This window comes from Carassius auratus, chromosome 26 (assembly GCF_003368295.1).
Source record: "Carassius auratus strain Wakin chromosome 26, ASM336829v1, whole genome shotgun sequence".
Lineage (NCBI taxonomy): Eukaryota > Metazoa > Chordata > Actinopteri > Cypriniformes > Cyprinidae > Carassius > Carassius auratus.
Genome location: NC_039268.1, coordinates 11,900,245 through 11,924,748, shown reverse-complemented (window position 1 = coordinate 11,924,748; position 24,504 = coordinate 11,900,245). Strand labels below are relative to the sequence as shown.

The 24,504-nt window shown below is 35.2% G+C and overlaps 1 protein-coding gene across 1 annotated transcript in view; it reads right to left on the bottom strand.

Annotated features, from left to right (window-relative positions):
- The window catches only part of LOC113044340 (protein tweety homolog 3), a 35,405-nt gene that overhangs the window by 6,118 nt on the left and 4,783 nt on the right, over positions 1-24,504 (bottom strand). The window contains exons 3-12 of the mRNA XM_026204250.1: positions 16,033-16,202; positions 10,304-10,415; positions 9,281-9,501; positions 8,883-8,978; positions 7,361-7,433; positions 6,622-6,697; positions 4,927-4,982; positions 4,748-4,840; positions 4,534-4,626; positions 2,087-2,223 (exon numbers count right to left, since the gene is read on the bottom strand). Coding sequence (XP_026060035.1) covers positions 2,087-2,223; positions 4,534-4,626; positions 4,748-4,840; positions 4,927-4,982; positions 6,622-6,697; positions 7,361-7,433; positions 8,883-8,978; positions 9,281-9,501; positions 10,304-10,415; positions 16,033-16,202 — 1,127 coding nt within the window. The remainder of the gene's footprint in view (positions 1-2,086; positions 2,224-4,533; positions 4,627-4,747; positions 4,841-4,926; positions 4,983-6,621; positions 6,698-7,360; positions 7,434-8,882; positions 8,979-9,280; positions 9,502-10,303; positions 10,416-16,032; positions 16,203-24,504) is intronic.

Here is a 24,504-nt window from a genome sequence, read left to right as displayed (position 1 = left end):
GCCAGTCCTAAAATGACTTTAAAGCATACTGATGGATAATAGATTCATGCATTTGTTTTTTCCCAGAATTATCTGGGTCATCCCTTTCAAAGTGAATGTTCATGACTTTATGTACTGTAAAAAATATATTATAGAAATAAAAAAAAATCTTCATCTAGAATCATTGCATGCTTTATATGAAATACATGCATACAGCATGCATTCAACACCACATTTACATCTAGTAGAAAAAATAAGTCTTTCAATAACTTTTAAAAATGCCAAATGCAAAAAATTTGTTGAAGACATGCATATTTTTTTTTATAATGCATAATACTGTATTAATAACTAATGATTAATGAATATTGTATTAATTAATGAAATTGAAATGAAAATATCATACACTACTAGTTTAACTCCAGGATGAGTTAACATTTATTCTTTGAAAGAAATTAATACTTTTATTAAGCAAAAACACATTAAATTGATCAAAAGTGGCTGTAAAGACATTTATAGTGTTACAAAATATTTCTATTTCAAATAAATAATTTTAACGTTCTCATTCATTAAGATTGAAAATTCAGCTTTGCCATCACAGGAGCAAAATATGTTAAAATAGAAATAATTAAAATTGTAATAATTGTAAAATCTTTGCTATTTTTTTTTAAATCAAATATGAATGATAGTGTATATTATATTTCATATAATATTCACATCAAAATAAATATTAAATTAAAATAATTTAAAATCACTATTGATTTGATCTCTCCACAATGTTTACTGGGAAATCAAATGTACCGTACATAAAGCTCTTGTTGTCCTTAACTCTTGATTTTAAAAGTTAATTTTCATATTAATGACTTCTAATGGCATATTGAATACTGTGGTTTAATGAATTAGGAAATAGTTTATCTGCTAGCTGTTGGAAAAACCAAGCACATTACTCATATTCCAAACTAAGCCATCTGGGCATTATTAGAACAAGCGTAAAACTGGCAGTCAGGATGCTGAAACAACAACAACAACAACAACAACAACAACAAATTGTCTTGTGGTCAATTTGAAATGGGGTAACATCTCCATTTCATTTATCATGTATATGCTTCAATAAATGTGCATATTCAGTGAAAAAATATATAAATAAATAAAATTAAAAGTAAAAACAATCCTGCAGCCATGGATGCTAGTCAGAAACAAATCAAGTGAACTCAAGAATCTCACAAAAATAACTGTAAATTTCCATTACATGTCCAATGGATTGTCCTCAACAACCATTGAACGTTTTCTCAGTGATTTGAGTCATGCATTAAATCAACAACAACCACTATGAATCCGATTAGAAAAGTAAAAGTGGAGGGAGGGGGGGGGGGGCGCATATAAGAAAGGAAAAAAAAAAAATAGTGGATCTCTGAAAGTGTAGATTTGGATGCCACTTTGATCAAGATATCTTTCATATGTGTAACTCTCAACAGAGCTTCTCTGGACCAACTTGCCCAGTGTGTAATCACATCACAAACATGTTTCGATAATGATTATACTCTTCACAAATGCACAAAAGGTTTTCTTGCAGTTTCAAGATAGTCCAAAGGGAGGCAGCATCTTCCATAGAAATGTCAGTCTGCCTTAGCACAGAATTTAGAATAGGGTCTCTTTGTTCTTTCCCTTTGCACAAGCGTAATTGCAGACATATGCTGTACCACGAGTCGAATAACAAATTCCTCCATTGCCATAATTCAAAATACTCCTCTAAAACTGTACTACTATTTTGCTTTTATACGTAACTATATTTAGATTATCCATAGAGCACTACAAAACAAGTGTGTCTCTCACACATACTACAGAGCAGTGGGTTTTCCAAATCTATGACACTAAGAGGAATGAACGACAAGACAACAGAAGCTACACACAGTCATGAGAAGATGATTAATATGTGAAAACAGAAGGAGCAGATGTGAAAATAAAAGCATTAAACATACACGTGACTGGCAGTCAATTCTCTGTCCATGAACTGAAGGCCTTGCCTGTCTACTGGAGCTGCGTTTAATTTACCTTGCCCTCCTCAACCCATCCCCCGTTTTTTGGTGCATTTTGACCCTTGCCCTCTCACCTCTTGCTTTGCCAAGTGTGAGGCACACTGCAAACGATGGAGCTAAACATTAGCGCAGTGACGAATGAGAAAAGGACCAGATAAATGAGACCCTCCACTCCATCGTAACACAATCCGGTCAGAGCCTGCACATAGTCCTGTGAGAAAAAAAAAAGATGAAAAGTAATATAAAAAGTCTTGCGTTCAACACTCGAAATGAAGTGGCATAAATGCATTTGCACAGGTAGTACAAGCATAATCGTGGGAACTTATATATGAGTGTTCCTTCAACTTCAAACACTTTTATGCCCCTTTTTGTAATACAAAAGTTTGTGGTCAGTAAAATTTTACATTTTTTGAAGGAAATCTCATGAGCTAAGGCCCCATTTACACTAGTGCATTTTCGTTTTAAAACGGCGTTTTAGATTTAAAACGATATGCATTTACACTGGTGTTTCAGCTGCATTTCTGAAATGATCTCCGTCTACACTACATAACTGAAAACGCATGTCACGTGACCATTCATGCATACTGGAAATGCACGTAAAAAGGATGTAAAAAGGATGTCGGTTGCTAGTCACTGGCAGGTTCAACAATGAGCATGATTACTGTTCATGATACGGTTACATGGTCATCAAGGATACGCAGAGATAACGTGGGCAGCCACGCCATCATTTTCGGAATTCTCAGTTTTGGTCTGTTTATACTGAAAAGCAACCCTGGAGTTTTCCAACTAAAACAGGGTCAGTAGAATTGAAAAAAGTCTCCGTTTTCGCACTTGGAAAACGCCGGAGTAGTGTAAACGATAGGCGTAACCGTAGCAAAAGTTATGCGTTTTAAAACGAAAACGCACTAGTGTAAACATGGCCTAAGGCTGTGTTTATTTGATAAAAATACATTAATACTGTGAAATGTTATTACAATTGATTCAACTTTATTTTATATAAATTCAACTACATTATTCTTAAAAATGCATCGTTGATACCTTTGTTTCAAGATTCTTTGATGAACAGAAAAATCAAAAGAACAGCATTTATTTGAAATTTTATTTGTAACATTAAAAAGTTCTTTACAGTCACTACTAAACAATTTAATGTGTACTTGCGGATAAACTAAAATTTTTATAAATAAAATAAATTTCCACAATCGTACTTACCCCATACTTTTTAAACGGTACTCACGTGTTGAGCTTGTTAACAAAATTTTATTTATTACTTGTTACTAGTTATTCCTTTCAAAAGAAATATTATTATTTTACTTACCATTTTCTGGCAACAGTAATTAGTTACACTACTGTACACTACTAGTTACAATTTTACAACATTTCCTTCACACCCCACAGAAATTGTAATTGCTTATCTTACCAAAACATTCTTATGAAATATTTTCTGACAATATATTTCTGCCTCATTAGACCAAATTTTGACACTGGATCGAAGTCAGAAGTTATTACAAACACTCAATAATTGTCATGGGTAGCTTGAAGCTAATTGAGGCTATACTTTCTCTATTCCCCATATACAATTATATTTCATGATGTATTTTATCAAAAGAAATAGCAGAAGTTTGTATAAGATTTTTGTTTTCTAAAAGATTTTTTAATTATAGTCATATAATTTTTATATCAGGATCAGAGGGATGTGGTTGGGAAAGCCATGTAATGCAAGAGTAAAGTAATGCCGCAACTTATAGATTGGTGTTCAGATCATATTTTCTTCTCACAAAATCAATGTAATGGCAACATTTTCATCCACTGAATGTACGCTTTTCCATATTTCAAGCTTGCCTGCTGCACTGGTGACTTCATGTATTCAATAAATTATAAAAATAAATCAAGGAATTATTGTATTGTTGGACTTCACATCAGTTGAGGTTAAGGCATCAAAAGTATCTAAGTAACTAGCTCTTTTATGGATGGTAACTGTAATATTATTACTGAAATCTTATTAGTGATTAGTTACACTACTAGTTATTGCGCAATTATTGTAGTAATTGTAATATAATGCGCAGTAATTGTAATATAATAATATTACCAAACACTGAAAGTAGTGTGTGTCTTAAATACATTTTACTATGAATTTCACCATTTATTAAAATTTTTTTTTGCTATTTTTCAAGTGCATTTTCCATATGGATTTTATTGTTTTACAATTATCCCACACCCAGACTTTCATTTTAAAAATTAATTTTAAATTAAACAGATTTTCCCACATTTGTGGTGTGATTTCCACCACACTGATCAATTCTAATAAAGTTTTTGTAAAACACAGATATCGGGGGGTAAGGTGGATCAGAGGCAATATTTTACCATGGCTTTTAATAATAATAATAATGCATTTATTTTATGTAGCAGCTTTAAAAGTGTTGCATCATTGTGTCATTACACATAGTTTACTTGTCAGTTTTAAGGCATTGAAAGTGAATTAATCAAAAAAATGTTTTTATATTTTTCACATTAGCACACGCACCATGTGCAGGCTCCGACAGTCGACCAGGGCAGTGAGGTGGTGGAGACTGACTTCAGTGGAGTTTAACACCCCCTGCATCTCCTCCAGGTTAGTCTGATAACCAGCCCACAGAGAGACAAAAGAACATAAACAAATTAACATTCCTATACCGAGCACAGAATACGTACTGAGTTTTTTGTACAGTACTGAGTACAGTACATCCGCAATCTCACACCTTAGTCTTGGGGAATTCTCGAATAGCTGAGCGCAAGAGCTCGGAAACATCATCCTGCATTTCCACAAGAGCTTTATGGCTTCCGGAGAGTTTCTGCAAATCAGAGGACCGATTTATAATTCATGAAAGAGAACAAGAAAGACAATGAGGAAGAGAGCAGAGGAAGAGTAATTATGTACCTGCTGAAATGGGTTGGTCTGTCCCATGCTGCACTTCAGATAATACTGCAGGATATCTAACATACATAACACAGATAATAACCAACACACATGAATTCCAATAAATAGGTTCATTATTTTACTCCTAAAATGTGAGACATCAAATATTGATAGGTTTCCCAAACACTGCCCTCGCCTTGCGCCAATCGATACACAGATATTCTTGATCAGAAATTGAAATATTGTTGAAATCACGCTGCAAAGAAAACAGCCGATGCAAACTAACAAAACCAAGCAGTAAATCTGTTGGAAGCACTGCGTGCATCTGCCTCTCGTGTCACTGTGACCCGCTAGTTCATTATTTACTAAGCCAGCTGGCTGAGATTACTGACAATGCCAACTAGCTTCATTTGTTAGGATAAAGTTTATTTTCTGTGTGTAAGTGTGAGTATGAGTGTATGTGAGGGAGAGATGACTGTAAAGGTGCTGCATGAATCTGAACCCTATTACTATGTGTTCAAATGTTTGAAAAAGAGAAGAGAGAGAGAGAGTGAGTGAGAGAAGCAGCAGTGGAATGACCTCGGGCAGAGGTTTAATGATTAATTAACCTCACAATCTAAATCATCACACGCATAGTGGGTGCAGATGGATAAGATAAAAATAGACTTTAAAAAAATGTTTTAAATAAAACGTCACTGTAAAAAACCAATGAACCGTCCAATATGGCACAATTTTAGCTATAGTGAATTTCATTGAATATTGTGTTAACTAACTTTATTTTAGTAATTTTGTGTATTTATCATTTGCTACTATTACATGATATCATATAATAACGTGCATAACCATTCAAAAGGTTTGGACTCTATAAGACAGTTTGTTGTGTTTGAAATAATCTCTTTTACTCGACAAGAAAAGCAATATTTTTTTAATATTATTGCAAATTAAAAGAACTGCTTTGTATTTGAATACGTTTTAAAAAATATAATTTATTCCTGCGATGACAAAGCTGAATTTTGAATCTTTGATGAACAAAGTCATTCAAAAATACTTTATAAACATCTTTATTGTCATTCTGTATTCATTTCTTATTCAAAAACCTTATTGACCCCAAACTTTTGAACAGAAGCGTCAGTAAAATTAATATGCAGGAGGAAGTAAATACACAGATATAAGATTATTGACAAGATTTATTGGTCTGCAGACACACCTCCCATTACCTTCAGCAGTGAAGCACAAGTGTGTTTGCAAGTGTGAATGAGTGTAGGGACTGAGAGGGTCATGAATTGTATCTCCTGTGGGAACTAATTAGCAATCACATTCATGTCTGTCCAGGAAAGCCAAGGTCTGAGACCAAGATACAAAACCTGCTTTGTACATACACACCCTTTAAGAAAGCCTCCTTTGCAAAGCAATGCTCCAGGACATTTCAAGTGAATGAATGAGCGATTGTGAGCATAAACATTTTCAGTGGGGAGTATTGAGTTCAAGTCTTGGACAATGCATTGAATTAAAAAAAGAAAAAAAGAAAATGCAAATAACAAATGCATTTAATACCTCTAGTTAGTGCTTCTACTACTTCTGTTAACAGAACTTATGTATTGGTTTGTTTGTTTTTTGTGATCTGAGCCTTGTCACAAGCATCTAATGCCCAGTGAACCCTGCATAAACTGTGTAAAGGACAGACAAACTCAACTTGACTTAGGGACGGACACATACCTTGGTTGATAACGGCATTCTCACGTGACACTTTGGTGATGTAAGAGTCAGGGGAAACACAAAAATCACTGGCAGTCTAAGGAAGAGAACCACGCATGAAGCATTGATCACATACACAAACACACACAAACCCTCAAATATAGGCCTAAAAACAAACACATTTAAGCGGCTGACATCACTTTTCCTTTATAAAAAATGTATATTACAGTTTCAAGTGTTTGGGGTCAGTACTATTTTAAAGGAATTATCATTATTTAGATAGTGACAGGAAATGTTCACATTGATATAAAAAAAATCTAGATCTAATAAATTATTTTGAACTTTCTAATCCTGAAAATGATGCATTGCGGTTTCCATAAAAATATTACGTTTCAGAACTACATTCAGCATCAAATCAGCATATTAGAATAATTTCTAATGTAATGATGCCAAAATTCAGCTTTGCATCACAGTAAAAATTACATTTTGCAATATATTCAAATATAAAGCAGCTTATTTGACATTGTAATAATATTACCATTTTCATTTATAATCCGCTGATTAAATAAATGCAGCATTGGTGAACATACACTTTTTAGTAACACCCCCCCCACACACACACACTTTGAACAGTAGTGTATAAACTTAATATATACTTTCTCTACTCTTTTTAGACAGCCATAGACACAAACAGAAATATATTGGCATAACATTTTATTAAAAAGGTGAATTAAAAAGCTGTTTCTACCAATATACTCACCACAGCAACAGAGAACTCAAGCCCAAGTGAAGCCCAGCTGATCACCAGCGTCAGCACACCTAGCAAACAAACACTGAAGGACAGAAAGACATTATACATTACCACATTAATACAGGAGAAAAAAAGTTTACATGTGCTTACATTGGGAAAAATTTTGACACTTGTGCTTATTTTAATTCTTCTCTACAAAAATGGACGTCATTTGAGTCTTTTGATGGTGAGAATAGGAGAATGAGTGTCTAGTTATTTCTATAAGAAAAGCCTAAATGTTTCTGCATTGTTGATGGATATTTTCTAGTTAGTTTCTTTTTAACTTGTTTAGGCTCATGGTGAGTAACATCTCTGCAATTTTAATAAACTCCCACTTACCAAATGTGCTTCTAGACACACATGCACCCTAAAACACTAATATAAACAAACATGTACACAACACACGGCAGAAAATGTGTCTAATTGCAGCAGAAGGAGTGAAAAAGTGAGTCACAGTGAATCAAGAGGAGATCTTCACCCTCCTTTCTAGACTAAATAGATTTCGTTTTGCCTGAATCCTTCTCTCCTCTGCCAACTCTACTCTGATTCGTGCTCTCTCTCTCACCATTTCTAAAGGCTTTCAGAGAATGAATCTCAATTTTGCATAGTTACAGGCTAAAAATAGGCATTTTCACACAACGATTTCCAACCTGGAAATTTCCAAACTGAAACTGTAAACTCAGACAGTGCAGTTTAATCTGAGGCACCTCCTTCAGTCCACCAGGAAAACAATAAAGTCCCTTATGATGTTCCCTGAAATATCACATGATCCTGCATATTAACATTCTGACTTACATTATTTATTTTCCTTACACTTCGATATTTCTTTGTTGTAAGAGTCAAAGTACGGGTGAAATTCCAAATTCCAGGTGGCTCACTCACTGTGATTATCCCCATATTGTCATGTCACCTCTCAAACCATCCTGCTGAATTCAGTAACACCCATACATGTGATTAAAAGTTGATTTTATAACGCTTTTGTTCTAGTGCTATTTATATCATTTATATACTAATATAGTATTTATGAATGCTTTAAATTAGCCGTTTCATTTTTATATTTTATTTTAACTTTACTTTTAGTAATTTTATTTTTATTGCAGTTTCTATTTTTAGATATTTCTAATTAGCATTTGTTTTAAATCAGGTTTACTTTTGTAATTTTAGTAAGTTCAAGTTTTACATCTAGTATTTTATTGTAGCTTTTTTAGTTAATGAAAATGAAAGTTTTAATCATTTTAGGTAACAATAACAACCGTTTCACAGATAGCAAATCAGCACATAAATACATATATATTGCATAGTACTGAATAAAATAGTGTAAATTTGGATAGAAATAAAAATTTTGGCGGCAAAAAAAAAAAAAAAAAAATTAATATGTTGTTTCTTAAAGGTATTGAAAAGGTTCTTTAGGAACCATTTTGCGATTGATTACATAGGTGGCTATTTTGTGTGTTATTAACTAAAAACATGTGTTAAACATCTCATCACTTACCTGATCAAGATGCTTCTTGAGTTGCGTATGAGACCAACCAAAACGAGCAGGCAGATTATTACATCAAAGAGCAGCAGACCCAGATAACCCAACCACCTACAAAACACACATACACATGATCTCTTCCAGATGGCTGGAAATGTCTTTATAACTCCATCCAAAAGTAGTAACAAGCCTGGACTTTATTATTGAGAAACTCTATTGTGTATGTCCATAAACTCTAATTTACTTCTTTGGACATTTACTTATTCCTATGTGAAAAACAAATCATGCTAGACTACTTCTGTGTAAAAAAAAAACAACAACAGGATTTTAGAAACCAGTACTATCTGGGTAATACCTCTGAAACCAGTTTAGCCATCACAGAGTATGATGACTAGACTGGACTTCTTAATTACCTGTACCAGTCATACTGCTCAGTGATGGATGCCAGGTGATCCAGAGAGAGATCCGTACTGCTCCAGAAAGGCACCTCCACCATCAGATTGATCAGCTCGTCCAGCTGACCCTGTAGTTTCTGGACGATGGACAGGTAGTCTGTATGCTTGGAGTACACAGTCTCCAGCTGCACCAAACCCTCCTGCAGGGTTTCATTCAGACTGCTGGTGCTCTCTGATACCTAAAACACATAAACAAGCACATATTTTGGGCTCAATAAAGCAGATCCTTTTTTTTCTGCCCCCTGAATCAAACTTGCGGGTTGCAATGTAGGTTATCATTAGCTAGGATGCTTTGAAAGACTATGCATTCAGCTGTTTGTGTCAGAGTGAAATACATTTTTTTATCTTAATTGCTATTCAGCTGAAAATGATTTTTCGGTTTCAGTCAAAATGGTCTTGGAAGGCCGGAATTGTTGTTGCTTACAACAAGTGTTGATTGTTAAAGAAATTTGATTCATTAATTGATTATTAGATACACCATTTCTCATTTTGGCTTTCACTGATTGAAAACTAGGACTTGATGACCTCTGAGGATTTTTAACAGTTGCTAATGGATATTTTCATATATTTCATATTTACTTGCTACAAGAAGTCCTTGCCAGCCAACCAAAACAATTAAACCCTTAACCTTATGAATGCATTAACATTTAATAACCCTGTATTCTAGGGGCTTTAGCGATGGCCATGAGGTGCAGTGGAGTATTTGGCAACAGAAGTAGAGTGTTTATTTGAGTTAAAGTGTTCAGCAAAGGGCAATGAACTCTAGCCACAGCAGTGGTACATTTTTGGCACCACAGTACTTTAATATTGGTATGCCGTGCAACCCTCTTAGTCAGGGCTGTAAAATAGCTGGCAATGGTGGTAAAGTGCCTGAAAAAAGCAGTTAAGTGTTTAGGACTGAGTGACATTAAGTATGTTTTTAACACCTGGATAAGGCAAAATTTCCCCAGCTCAGAAGAAACAAAAGCATCAATGACTCACCAGTTTGTCGATGCCTGCCACTGTTTGGTTAGCATGGCGCAAAGAGTATGTCAGTCGTGTCATGCCATCGCAGGTTTCGCCGTTTCCATAGAAACCGACTGCAATGCCAGCACTGCGGGAAAGTGATCAAAAGAGGAATTAGCTCTTGTGAATGTGGCAGACTCTTTTATATAGGCTGTGAATCAACACTCTCACACAACCAATGTCTTTATTCTGAAACGCTAAGAGTCCAAAAACACAAAAATGTCCAGGCTAGCAGAGCAGAACTTGAAACGACAGTGATGTTTTTACTTTTACAAAGACAATAAAACTAATCTACGTATATATATATCAGAGGTCAGAGGAGAATGGGCAGATTAGTTAGAGATGATAGAAAGGCAACAGTAACTCAAATAACCACTCGTTACAACTAAGGTATGCAGAATAACATCTCTGAACACACAACATGTCGAACCCTGAAGTAGACGGGCTACAGCAGCAGAAGACCACAACGGGTTCAGCTCCTGTCAGCTAGGAAGGGGAAACGGAGGCTACAATTCACAAAGGCTCACCAAAATTGGACAATAGAAGATTAGAAAAAACATTGCCTGGTCTGATGATTCTTGATTTCTGCTGTGATATTCAGATGGTAGGGTCAGAATTTGGCATAAATTGGCTGCCTTGTCTCAATGGTTCAGGCTGCTGGTGGTGGTGTAATGGTGTGGGGGATATTTTCTTGGCACACTTTTGGGCCCCTTAGTTCCAACTGAGAATCGTTTTTCTTGAGTTTATCATGTCAGTATGGACCAAAATCTCGGAGGAATGTTTCCTAAACCTAGATGAATCTATTCCACAAAGAACTAAGGCAGTTCTGAATGCAAAAGGGGGTCCAATCTGGTACTATATATATATATATAAATAGTTTTTTATTTTTATCAAAGAAGAAATGGTAAGCAAAAGAGACTAATTTCAAAAACATAAAGAAAACATCCAGTCCATTTAAACACTACGACATTACAACACTACGATAATGAAGCATTTATAGTAGTACTGTCAAACGATTAATCGTGATTAATCACTTCCAAAATAAAAGTTTTTTTTTTTTTTCATAATACATGTAAGGTGTATATTTATTATGTATATATAAACATAATTTTAGGCATGTAAATGTATATATAATATACACAGTATACAAACATATATTATGTAAACAAAGACTTTTATTTTGGATGGAATTAATGACGATTAATTGTTTGACATCACTTCTTTATTTCAGGTATATTAATCTCAAGGCGGTTTTATTGTGTATGCGTGAGAGTTTTATCTGATGCCACATTTTCCTGCATGTGTTACTCTTTTTCTCTGTCCCTCAAATACAAGAGGATTTAGACAGGACAGCTCTCATAAGCTTAAGAGTGTGTGAGACAGAGATATCGAGAGAGAGGTCAAGCTGTTATTCTTTGTTGAGGTCAGGAGTCACGTGGCTCACCAAGGCTTTCCCACTATAATCCAGAAACTCTCACGCTAACAGCACTGACCACAATCATTGGCTTGCATGTTTGTCTGTTAGATCGTGTGAGTGGGCACATATGCTAACAGATCTGTTTGGAGAATAATAGTAACTGTATTCAAAACTGGTTGGTTTAAGATGGTAATGTGATCATACTGAACCATTAAAGCACACTTAAAAAAACAGAGCACCTTAATTACAAAAGGTACTTCCATGATCATTTGTAAAAGTATTTTTTTTTCAAGTACCTTAGCACATACAATAGTACATTCATTTCAGTACAGAATATTCTGGTTTTGCTCCACTGATTTTGATTAAACGTGCAGGTCTAAGTTGAGAAATGTTGTTGGCTTCAACCGATGACATATATGGGTCACTCAAACATAAATGTGAGTCGGGACAAACAACCTCAGACTCTCCAACCTTAACAAGATTAACTGAGGTTAATGTTGTTGTACTGGAAAATAAGCCATTACTTTTTATGAGTCCTGGCTTCTAGAATCGATTCTGGCTTGATAGGTCAGTTATTGAGCCAAAACATTATCAAAGTACTCACAATTAAACGGTGGACACAAATAAAATATATAAACAGACACAATCTTTGTGAGAATATGGCAGTGCTAGATAAGAGATATTGAATAATTATGGCTATAGCACTCATATATACGCAGTGCCCACACACACACACACACACACACACTGGCAGAGAGACCTGCAGTGCATTATTCATCTCGCAGCTTCAGTGTTCAAAATCGGATTCTGTTGCTATGGCAACATCGCCAAGGCACCGAGGGGGCAGTGCCGGGAGAGGGGCGGGGGGGGGGATGCTTGATGTGAGGGGGACAGAGGGAAAAAGAGAGAATGTAAAACAGAAAGGAATAAAATATTTTTATCCGCGGCGAGTTTCTTCAGCCCAGGACAAAATCATATGCGCACATATGCTGCAAAAAAACAAACAAAACAAAAAAGAAAACCTAGATCCGTTGCTTTCTCTCATTACTCCCAGTAAACGTGTAATCATTAGTGTCAAAAACATCTTTGAAACAAAATACATGTATCTGTGAAGCAATATTACATAAGATTTGTTATAAGGAAATTTTAGCTTGGAGTATAAACTAACTAAATGTATCATTTTATTTCTTATTTTCTAATAGACACTTGCGGTGTAAAGAATATCAAGAATGTCTATGCTATAAAAAACAATCAAATACTAATTTAAAAAAAGTTTCAGAATGAATGAATGGTTTAATTAATTAATTTTTAAATTGGAGAACAACTGAGATAAATATATATAAATATTTCTTCTGACCTGTATCATGATTCAAACTGGGTGAACTACTGACTCTGGTCTCTTAAGTATTACGTTAAATGTTCTTTTAGTATTTTTTTGTACTTTTAATTTTTATATAATTAAGTAAATAATAACATTTAGAAGAATATCAGTAACTAAACTGTTTCAGGAAATACAATTATACATTTAGTTAATTTTATGCTTCACAAAAAAAAAAAAAGCATTACATTTTCTGAAAATAAACATGTTATATCACTTCATGGATACATTTATTTTGTTTCAGAAATGAGTATTTTGAACAGTTCTGAATGAGAACACATACATTGAGCTACTAAAGGCACAAAAAATCAGGGAGATCAGGTTTAGTTTTAGGAGAGCACTCTGGTGTTTTAGGTCACTCAATGGAGCATGTGCACATGTGTGCATTAGTCCATGTGTGCACTATTTGATGTGCTTAATGATGCATGAGACACAATGTGTTTCATCTGAGCCATCATATCAGCATGACATCTCTCATCTCTGCCATGGGCCCATCACTGATCCGCAACTCGCTCTCTTTCCCCAGTTAAGCTTTATCTGCATCTGCCTCGATCAATCAAGTCATCATTGTCCTTTTCTCTGGTTCTTTCTGCATCCATCTCTCAAAGGGAAATAATCTCTTCTTTGTTTGTCAATCACAGCACTGAATGGCAAAGCATGAAGTCAGATACAGGACAGATGAGAGAAAGGAGGAGGAAGGGAAGGAGGAGAGGAGGAGATCGTCTGATGACCCTTGTGGGGTGACTAATGGGAGGAGAGACCAGAAAATAATCTGAACAGAAGACAAAGAAGCAACCTAAAAGTAATTAGAACAATAATCAACACAGGTTCATAAAAACAAAACTGTCTAAAATTTGTATGCAAAATGATGGCTTATTATTTACACACATTAATGTAACTTTGTATACTTAAGAAGAGTTTTCCCCTTCAGCAGCTAAATGTCAATGTATTTAAAATGATTATTAACAAAGGCATTAATAATCATTATTGATGAACATTATTTTTGTTGTTATTATTATTAATCACATTCACATGAACAAACATGCCTGTGAATTTTTATTAACATAAATGAAGCAGCAAGAACACAACAAGCAGTTCTTTTTAGATCATCTTTTACTGATGAAGTGTAAACAACTAAAACACAAAAAAATAAAAATAAATAAATCACAGTAGTGTTGTGCGGCTTTTATTTCAAGATTAAATCACTTTATTATTGCATCATGGGCACTGAAAAGAGCAGCTGGTATTATTAAACAGAGTCATTGCAGGTCAATGGGGTATACGTCGAACATCACCTGACAAAACTGATGTCCATATCTATGCACTTTTAAGGTAATCAGTTAACCTAACCTGACTAGAAATTGTATTGTTGGTGTTTTATTTAAATTAAAAAATGTAATAAACTTTTTGATATCAATCTGCATACGTGACGTGCATCAGTTTGGCTCATCTTTGATTAAAACAGCTCCCTATTTAACAAAGCACATACAAAAGAGCTGAACTGGAAGCAATGCGTCCTCTTTTAAAGAACATGGAATATGCGCATTACCCTCATTCAGTCTGCATTATTCTAACCTTTTTTAACTTTATTAAACTATTTAACCTCTGTGTCCTGGGCTCAGCGTGGACTGGCTGCCAGCCTGAACTGACCTCTCACCTCTCAGTATATTTAAAGAGATCTGATGATTAGAGTCGTTTTCACAAAAGACCAAATGTATACAACAAGACACACTGCAGCTAGCTTAGACAAACAGAACACTGATTGATTTAGCAAAAGTGAGAAGAAAGCAGATGGAAGCTTGTTAACCCGACAATCAAATGTAACAGCATGTGGATTGTGAAAAGTTTTCATAGGATATATCCTGAACAATGAAAGGGTTAACAAAGCAAAGCCTGTGTGCTTGAGAATTAGACTGGGATTATACCTAAAAACACAGATGAGGTACCATCCGTTTCACACTGCGCAAGGAGAAACACACACCTACTATTTCACATGAATCACAGCCAGCGGTGCTCATCAGCGTGGGTTAGGCGTTTAATAAGCTGCCATATGTGTTACATGATTTATGTGTCATACAGCAATTACTTAAGACCTCTTTAGTTATTTATTTATTTATTTTTTGCTTTTGGTAACAAATACATATCTTTTTGGACTGAAGGTTCCTGTTTGAATTTACCATTCTCTAGTAAGTGATTACTATCTTGGCTGATATTTAATGCGATGGATCAACTAAAAAATCCTTTTATCATCATTTACTCACCTTCGTTTCATTCAAAACCTGTATGAAAATCTTACTTCTGTGGAACATAAAAGATATTGTGAATAATGCCTTTTTATACATATAAATGATGTCAGAACGTTGTTGATATTTTTCAAAATATCTTCCTTTATGAAAGAATGTCACAGGTTTGGAACAACACAAGGCAGAGTAAATGATCATTTTAATTTTGTAGTGAACTATTCCTTTATGTCTCCTCCATTTGTACACTTTATCAGCTGTTAGGACTCTCATTCTGACGGCACCCATTCACTACATATGATCCATTGGTGAGCAAGTGATGCAATGCTACTGTACATTTCACCAAATCTATTCTGATGAAGAAATAAACCCATCTACATCTGGACAGCCAGAAGGTGAAATGTTCATTTTTGGGTGAACTATTACTTCACAATTATTCTACAACAAGCTTCCATTTCAGTTTTCTGCCTATGTTGGCAGTTCTCTAGGTTTAGGAGCACAGCCAAAATGTTCCCAACTGGATGGATTTCATTGACAGATTTATTTGTGTGGAAGACTAATTGTGCCACCCAATTAACTGGAACTTATGATGTGTAATGCCACATGATGTGTGCATGGAGGCAGTGATGAGTGTTTCATGTTTAACTGTGTAAGAGTGCAAACCACGGACCTGCACACGAGCGTGGCGATGATCACGCACCAAGCGGTGCAGCAGCAGTCGGCGCTGGGTGAGTCCTGGTTCTTCCTTCGACGGCAGCACAGCCAAAAGGAATAGAAGAGGAGGAAGAGGAGGTCGAGCGCCAAGCACACCAAAGCTACTGCACCTAGCAACAACACAGACTGCAAAGAGAGAGAGAAAAGGAGTCGTTGAGTCTTCATTGTTTTAGTGTAGCAGTAAATTAACCGTGAACAATTAAGAACACAATGAGGCCATTGAATGCTGGTTCCTCCGATCAAAATCTTTTGTTATTGTACAGTATCGCATGTTTTCTTTAACTGTAATCTGGAGTAACATACAGTTTAAGAAGTCTGAATGGGAAAGGGGAGTTTTTTTTAGAAGTCCTGCATGTTTAATCCAGATCTACATCCACATGCTCTTCCACTGAACCAGAAGAAGTGTCATGAACGATCTAGATTTTTCTCCATATGCAGCGAATGTAGGTCAGGCTATACATGGGAGACTTCTTTTGGTCTTATAAACACTCACACACACACGGTGCCAAGAACTAGGATATGAATATGATACTAAATCAACATCCCTTGTTTGTTCTGGAACAGCGTTCCAATCAAAAATCACAGGAATCCATAATCTACCCCTAGAAAAGTAAACGATCTTCTGAATGTTCATCCGGTACTAACAAGCTGTTTGAGAAGCATGCCCTATTTTAATCAATCACATTAAAAAATATGGTTTTGGTAGTTCAAATTTGTCTTTTTCTTTAACATACAAAGATAAGCAATAGTTAGCTTCCATATCTTTTCATTTAATGGGATATATCAGGGATGCCCTTTGTTTACTCAAGCAGCACATTATTTTTGCAATACACTTTTTATATATATATAATAATATATATATATATATAATAATATATATATATATATATATATATATATATATATATAATAATATATATCAACTACATTTTTACTAGCCTATATTCCGCAATGTGTTTTCTGAAGACAATTTGAGAGATGCTCAATTGCAAAGCATTCTAGGTTGTTGCCAGGGCAAGGGTCGCTAATAGCTGGAATACACTACACGACCTTGGCCCAGATTTACAGTCTGGACAAGCTGACGCTTGTTGCTGAAAATATGAGCCAGTCTACAGATTCGAATTGACAGATTTGAAAGAAAATCATGCAGTGTATGATGATAACAGTAAATCTGTCCAGATTTGAAAAGTTGTGTAGTCTATCATAAGTACTTCTAAAAACAGCACATGTCGCCTATTAGTGGATTGTGTTTTTTTTGACGTTTAATCTAATTTTATGACTTATCTTATCATCAATTTAGATCATATAACAAGAATTAAGGGCAAATTTAGCAAGCACCTATAAATACCAAAAGCATTTATTTTAAACCAGTGGTTCACTAGCAAACTAGTGCAAACAAAAATGGTTTAAAATGTGATTTATTATTATCCATGTATCATAACATTCTCGTTTAATAAATACTAAAACAACATACAATTAAGATCCCCCTCAAATACATTTTATTAAAGAACATATGGCTGCTGAAACCTTGGGAATCACAAATTGAATTGTCGAGGACCTTTGAGTCAAAATGTTGATAACCTCTATTCTACAAACTAGTGTTGTCAAAAGACCTGGTACTTTGGTAATAGTACCATTTGGTAATATTCATTTTTTTTGGTAAAAAAAAATCTAAATGTGACGGTACCAGGTTTCTTTAAGCACCAGTGGTACCGAGACCCGGTCAACCCGGTTCTTGACGCATACCGCGCTATGATTTCCGCGAAGCAGAAAATGCGGACGGAATCAAAAAATCCAGTCATGAAAATTAAACAGAATTTTTTTAAATATGGACAGGAATTTGTCAAAGTTAGCATAAATTAATCAAATCAAATCTCCATATGGACCAGTTTCTGTAAAAGTTGGTTGAAATCTGAATCCTGCATGTTCTGCACGTCTCTGTGTGAATTAATGAATGGCAGGGACGTGTGGGTTTGTTTACTACATAGACTGAAGCGCGTGACGCTAGCACTTTCACTGGTAACGGTACCGAATACTGAAATTTTGGTACCGTGACAGCACTACTACAAACCGTACTGAAAGACAATTCAGGGCATGCAAGGAAACACAGCATCATCAAACTGCTGATAATCACATGCTCAGACTAGAATCACTCAAGAAATAGAGTAAGATCACTAATTTGTCCTCAAATACCCAGACTGACCCAGTTTGATATACATTCGCCCCTGTACAAACTCTCGTCATGGCAGAATTACCAACAGCAGCAACACGTAGTGAAGTCATTCTCACCCTTAAAGTTAAACTTCTATCTTGAGTGGGCTGAGATGTTGTGATATGGCTTAAAACTAGTGTGACATGAGATTTTCACTTCATTATCCATCCCTGGTCGTCTGTGAGATCTGTGAGTGGGTTGAGGTCGGCTTCTGTCTGTTGATGTGTCAAAGCTCATTTGAGTCACTCACCAATGACAGCATCCGTAAAGAGATTAGAGAGGATTCATTATCAGCTGTCACGCACACACACGCGCGTTCCAAATCTACATGAGGATATGCCATAGGCTTCTATTGTTTTTATATAAAACTAAACCAAGTTTACAAAGCTGAGATTTCCTGGACATGTGATGAAGTTTAGGTATAGCTGATTTAATTGTGATCACAAAAGGAGACATGCAGCAATAAAGACCAAAGAGAAGAGACGAGACAAACTACTGATCCAGGAGAGGATGGGAATGGGGGAAGGAGTCTGCAACTCTCAAATGTAATTATCTCATTACCAGCCTTCAGAGACACAGGGAGGGAGAGACTGGATTTAAGATTGTATTGGGCTGACTCTATAGTAATAAAGAGCAGGATGGCAGGAAGTTGGCATTATCGAATTACAGGAATGCCTTCAAACCAAACCCAGATTGTTTATGAATGTGTGTGCGCAAATCAAATACGTTTTTAAAGTCAAATTTTCTGTAATTATTTTTGAGCAGTAGAACTGGTAAATATAAAACACTAACTGATTTGTGTCACAAAATTGGTAAAATATAGTATAAACAAATAAGATGACCACTACTAAAGATCTACAGGATCTAAAACAGTTTTTTATATAAATGGGATCTTCATCCAAAAAGAAAAACCTAAAGAATTTCACTTAAGTGCATGTAAATTACTGTAAAATATTTACTTGAATTTTACGTATATTTTGTATGAATTATTAACTGTGTATAAAAAATTATTCTATTATTTACATCAACATAGACACTACATAAAACAAAGAGCTATTTTGAGTAGCAGCAGTTATAATAAAATACATATAAAAGCCAGATCAAAGCCATATTATTTCATTAATGTGCATGTAAATCTTCGTGTAGATCTTTAGGATCTGGTCAATAACAACAGATTTTTACTGAGCAATATGTTATAGCACACACCACTTTTTGACAAAACCACACTTAATTCACTATATTAACCCCATCTGTTCTGAGAATAATAATAGTTTAGCTAAAACAGTAATCAGTCACTTAAGCACAATGACATTTTCCTCTCAGCTCAGTGTTCTGGTCTAAATCGTTTCATCGCTACTACTCGTGACTTCCTGCCAGCTGGGCCCCTTTCCTGCCCAATATCCTTTTAATTGTTTCAACATTCCCTTCTGAGAAAAAAAAACACCTTAGTGATTTTTCCACACATCAAACGAGAACGGCAACACAGCTGTAGAGGCTGTCTTCAGCAAACGGAAATCTCAAATTATTGCAGATTTAGAAAGAATCATAAATTCCTCTCATTCTGGCCGCAGAACAGACAACATATTTTTGCCAAGGTCTTTAGTACAGTAATGCTGAGAAAACAGAAGCCTGATACCAACCAAAACAGATGTGCAGCATCTGCTAATCCCATTTCCACAAAGGGACTTCTGGGTTTTTAGTACAGAAATAATGGTAAAAGAGGAAAACTTGCATCTTTAGTTTGGCAACTTCAATTCTTAATAGGAATCTACAGAACAACATCTACAACAATCACAGTGTTATGAATCATTGTAGTGATTTGGTTCATTTGGACACTTGGTTTCAACAAAGCAATTCAAAAAGATTTAGATTCACTCAAATAAAGTTCATACAAAAACAACATTCTGTCATACACACATACCAGAAACAATGCCTTGGTTGATATAATGATTAAGATAAAATTAAATAAAAAATGTTTTTTTTTTTTTTTAGTTTCAGAGCATGCACATAAATACTGAGATGTTTGAATATCAAATACATACATAATGTACAAAAATAATTTATGCTTTTCTTTTTTCAATACATGACAAAAAAAAATGAATTCACACACCAAACGCTGAGTGTTTCCAACTCGTGCCTAAAAATCTAAATCATTTAAGCACTGAAGATAGTCAATGGTGGACTGAATCATGCGCTTTGTTTCATTCTTTTTGTGTCACTTTTTAAGTGCACTTCTCACTTTAATCGTCAGTAAAATACTTCTTTTCAATGGATCTTGAACTCTGAATTTGTTTGGTGTATAGATTCCCTTTTTTGTCCTTTATGTTCTGTTAACTGAATCTATGCATAAATAAATACTTTTTATGTACAAATTGGCACAGGACTTTCTTTTTTCTTTTTTAAGAAGTACTATGAAAGCCAGGACCTGTACTGTTTTGGACCCCATTGATTTTCATTGAATGGACAAAAATATTTTGGGGCGAATTATCTCTCCAACAGTATTCCCAGAAGTCCCTGTGTGGCTATGCTATACTGTTGTTATGAAACAGGCTGAAATATTTAGTTAAATACTACTTTGTATATCCATGTTCTCAATTAAGTTATGCATACTGTAAAAAGTTGTCTTATGTGTTGTACTAACATGTGTCACCCACTTATTTATCTCTTAAAACAAAGCTCTCAAGTGAATTACAGGCATGTTGTGTATTAATTGACTATTAAAAAGAACTGATTCCAAAGAACAGTTCATTAGTAAATCACACAATTACTATTATCTGCTCAAAAGAAAGACACAATGATTCACAGTGTGGCTGTGGATGAGGTCCATGTGGCATTAAAGTACAGAGAAAAGAGGAGGACAAAGTGCTGACATGTTTTGGCAACTATACTGGTGGGCCAGATCCAGACAAACTATTGTGCTGAGTGCCCTTAGATCCAAGTGAACTCTCCACTGCACAGATGTTTTCAATCCAAAAGTGCATATGAATGTCTTCTTATAGGTGCCAGGATGTAAGCACAGTTTTAAGGGTGGTTGAAGGGAGGCATTGGGGGATGAATAATGCTGACATGGCACTGGCTATGTGTGTTCACATGGGTGCATGATGTGTGCCATTTTGACCCAATTAAAAGGAAGTAGTGCTGGACTGCTGCATCTGTTGAAAAATCTGTTTACAAAGGTGTCGTTTTAAAGACAGACACTCTATATTCCAGCTAAAACTATTACTGATTGATATAGCATTTCTAAATTACACATATATTGTATATATATATATATATATATATATATATATATATATGTGTGTGTGTGTGTGTGTGTGGGTGGGTGTGTGTAATTATTTATAATTCCAAAACAAACCCAAAAAATCCATGACCCCATATTAATAACTATGAAAGACATGTAGAATATTTGTACTTAAATTTGTAACTATTTATGCATTGACAATAATACTTGTATTCATCAAGAATTAAATTGATCAAAAATTTCAGTATAGACTTTTACATTGTCCATAAAAAAAATCAAATAAATCCTGAAACAAATTATCACAATTTCAACAATAAAAAAATAAATTAACAGAACAACTTTTTTCAACATTGATAATTAAAAATGTTTCTTGAGCAGTAAATCAACATATAATAATATATAATCATTTAAAAAATATTGAGGCATTGAAGATTGGAGTAATTTTTCATGGTTTCAGCTTTGCCATTACAAAATTCAAGATTTTTATTCACAACATACACAATTATATAGAGCGTATATAACCAGCAGTGAAATGTGAGTCAGGTCCGCTCCATGGACAGTGCAATTATTAAAGAATACAATACAGATGAAAATATACATAAATATAGCTATGAAAGAGATATATACACACACACACACAGTATATTTTTTTTAAATATGTACATGTACATATTTATGTTCATATAATTTATATAAATATATTTATTAAATAAAAATTACATAAACATTTTTCTTAAATATATACGTGCATGTCTTTATTTACATATACTTAAATATACAGTACACACACATACATTATGGAAACTTTAATGGCAAAGTTTAAAAAACTTTAATGGGATTAATCGCGATAAGTTGTTTGACAGCTCTATTTAAAATATATATTCATCTATGTATCAACTACCACAGTGGATATTTACAAGCATTTAAAACCATTGTACTGGCAGATTAGAGTCGGTGTGAACGAGTGCAGATCCCCATATGTCCCAGCATGCATGCATGAGAGTGTGAGAATGAGAGCGAGGGGGTACTGGCATAAAGACGATGTGTCTATTTGACAAAAGGATGCCTGCAAAGCACTCTGGGATACATTAGGGATTAAACCCCATTTTCACAGAAGCCCACAGAAAGGGGTGCATTCATCTTTTATCAAGAAGAGAATAACAACACCCAGCCCCCTCCTCTTCCTCAGTCTCTTCCCTTCTGCTCTGCCAGACCAGACAGACCCAAGGGCTTGTCATGACCTCATCTCATACTGATTTACCCCCACATACCCTGTGGCTTTCCCGTGACCTCAGATCCAACAGGCTAACCAACTAGGCCAAGCTCATCTCCAAGCTTCCCAGATAAACAAGGCCTTGCTGAGTCTGACACACAAGCACACCAGTTTTGCTGAGTTGAATGCAATGGCTTAAAATATGTCTTGACCTTGGAAAATTATTCTCAGCAAAAAATGAAAGCCAAGAGTTTTTGCATTCATATTCAACTGAATCTGCTGTGATTAATGAGCCGATGTCTCTAAAGGGACTTCCCGAATTGATGATCCATTGCAGTATTGAATTACATTCATCTGATCTCTCCACACCACAATGTTGGAATCTTGGAGATCAATTTCTATAACCACAGCCTTGAGTTTATTTTCATCATGTATTTCTTTTTTGGAAACAAGTGACTATTGTTTTTCCATACAGCGCTGGAGAGCTTTGGATGTGGTCAGTGACAGCTATAGCTAGTGAGAAAAAGGCAACCATGGCTGCAATTTCACACAGCTGGATGCAATTTCTTACTGATCCTCTGGAGACTGGTTGCTTTGACAAAAAGCCTTATTTTATGAAGTGGACAGTAAACAGCCCTTCTTGACATATGACGTCTGAAAGAAGTCCAACTCTTAAAACAGTGAACACAAAAAAAAAAAAAAAGAAGTAATGTGGCAGGCTGGCAGCACCATGGTATCATGGTACATGCTGTCAGATGGTAATACTGTGGTAGTCAATCAATTTGGCTGGGCAATGTACAAACCGATTCCAAAAAAGTTGGGACTAAGTACAAATTGTGAGTAAAAAAGGAATGGAATAATTTACAAATCTCATAAACTTATTTTTTATTCACAAAAGAATATAGATAACACATCAAATGTTGAAAGTGAGACATTTTGAAATGTCATGCCAAATATTGGCTCATTTTGGATTTCATGAGAGCTACACATTCCAAAAAAGTTGGGACAGGTAGCAATAAGAGGCCGGAAAAGTTAAATGTACTCATAAGGAACAGCTGGAGGGCCAATTAGCAACTTATTAGGTCAATTTGCAACATGATTGGGTATAAAAAGAGCCTCTCAGAGTGGCAGTGTCTCTCAGAAGTCAAGATGGGCAGAGGATCACCAATTCCCCCAATGCTGTGGCAAAAAATAGTGGAGCAATATCAGAAATGACTTTTTCAGAGAAAAATTGCAAAGAGTTTGAAGTTATCATCATCTACAGTGCATCATATCATCCAAAGATTCAGAGAATCTGGAACAATCTCTGTGTGTAAGGGTCAAGGCTGTAAATCCATACTGGATGCCGATGATCTTCGGGCCCTTAGACAGCATTGCATCACATACAGGAATGCTACTGTAATGGAAATCCCATCATGTGCTCAGGAATACTTCCAGAAAACATTGTCAGTGAACACAATCCACTGTGCCATTCGCCGGTGGATAAAACTCTATAGGTCAAAAAAGAAGCCATATCAAAACATGATCCAGAAGCGCAGGCATTTTCTCTGGGCCAAGGTTCATTTAAAATGGACTGTGGCAAAGTGGAAAACTGTTGTAGCAGAAATGAGTCGAATCAGACAAATCAAAGAGTCTATCAGAGCTGTGTGCATTGAAACATGAGCTGAATTCCTCAGGAAGTCATAAATCAGTTCTAGTGCCACAAGAACCAAGCAAGATAACCAACCAACCAACTTGTTCACACAACAGCTTTCAACATTAA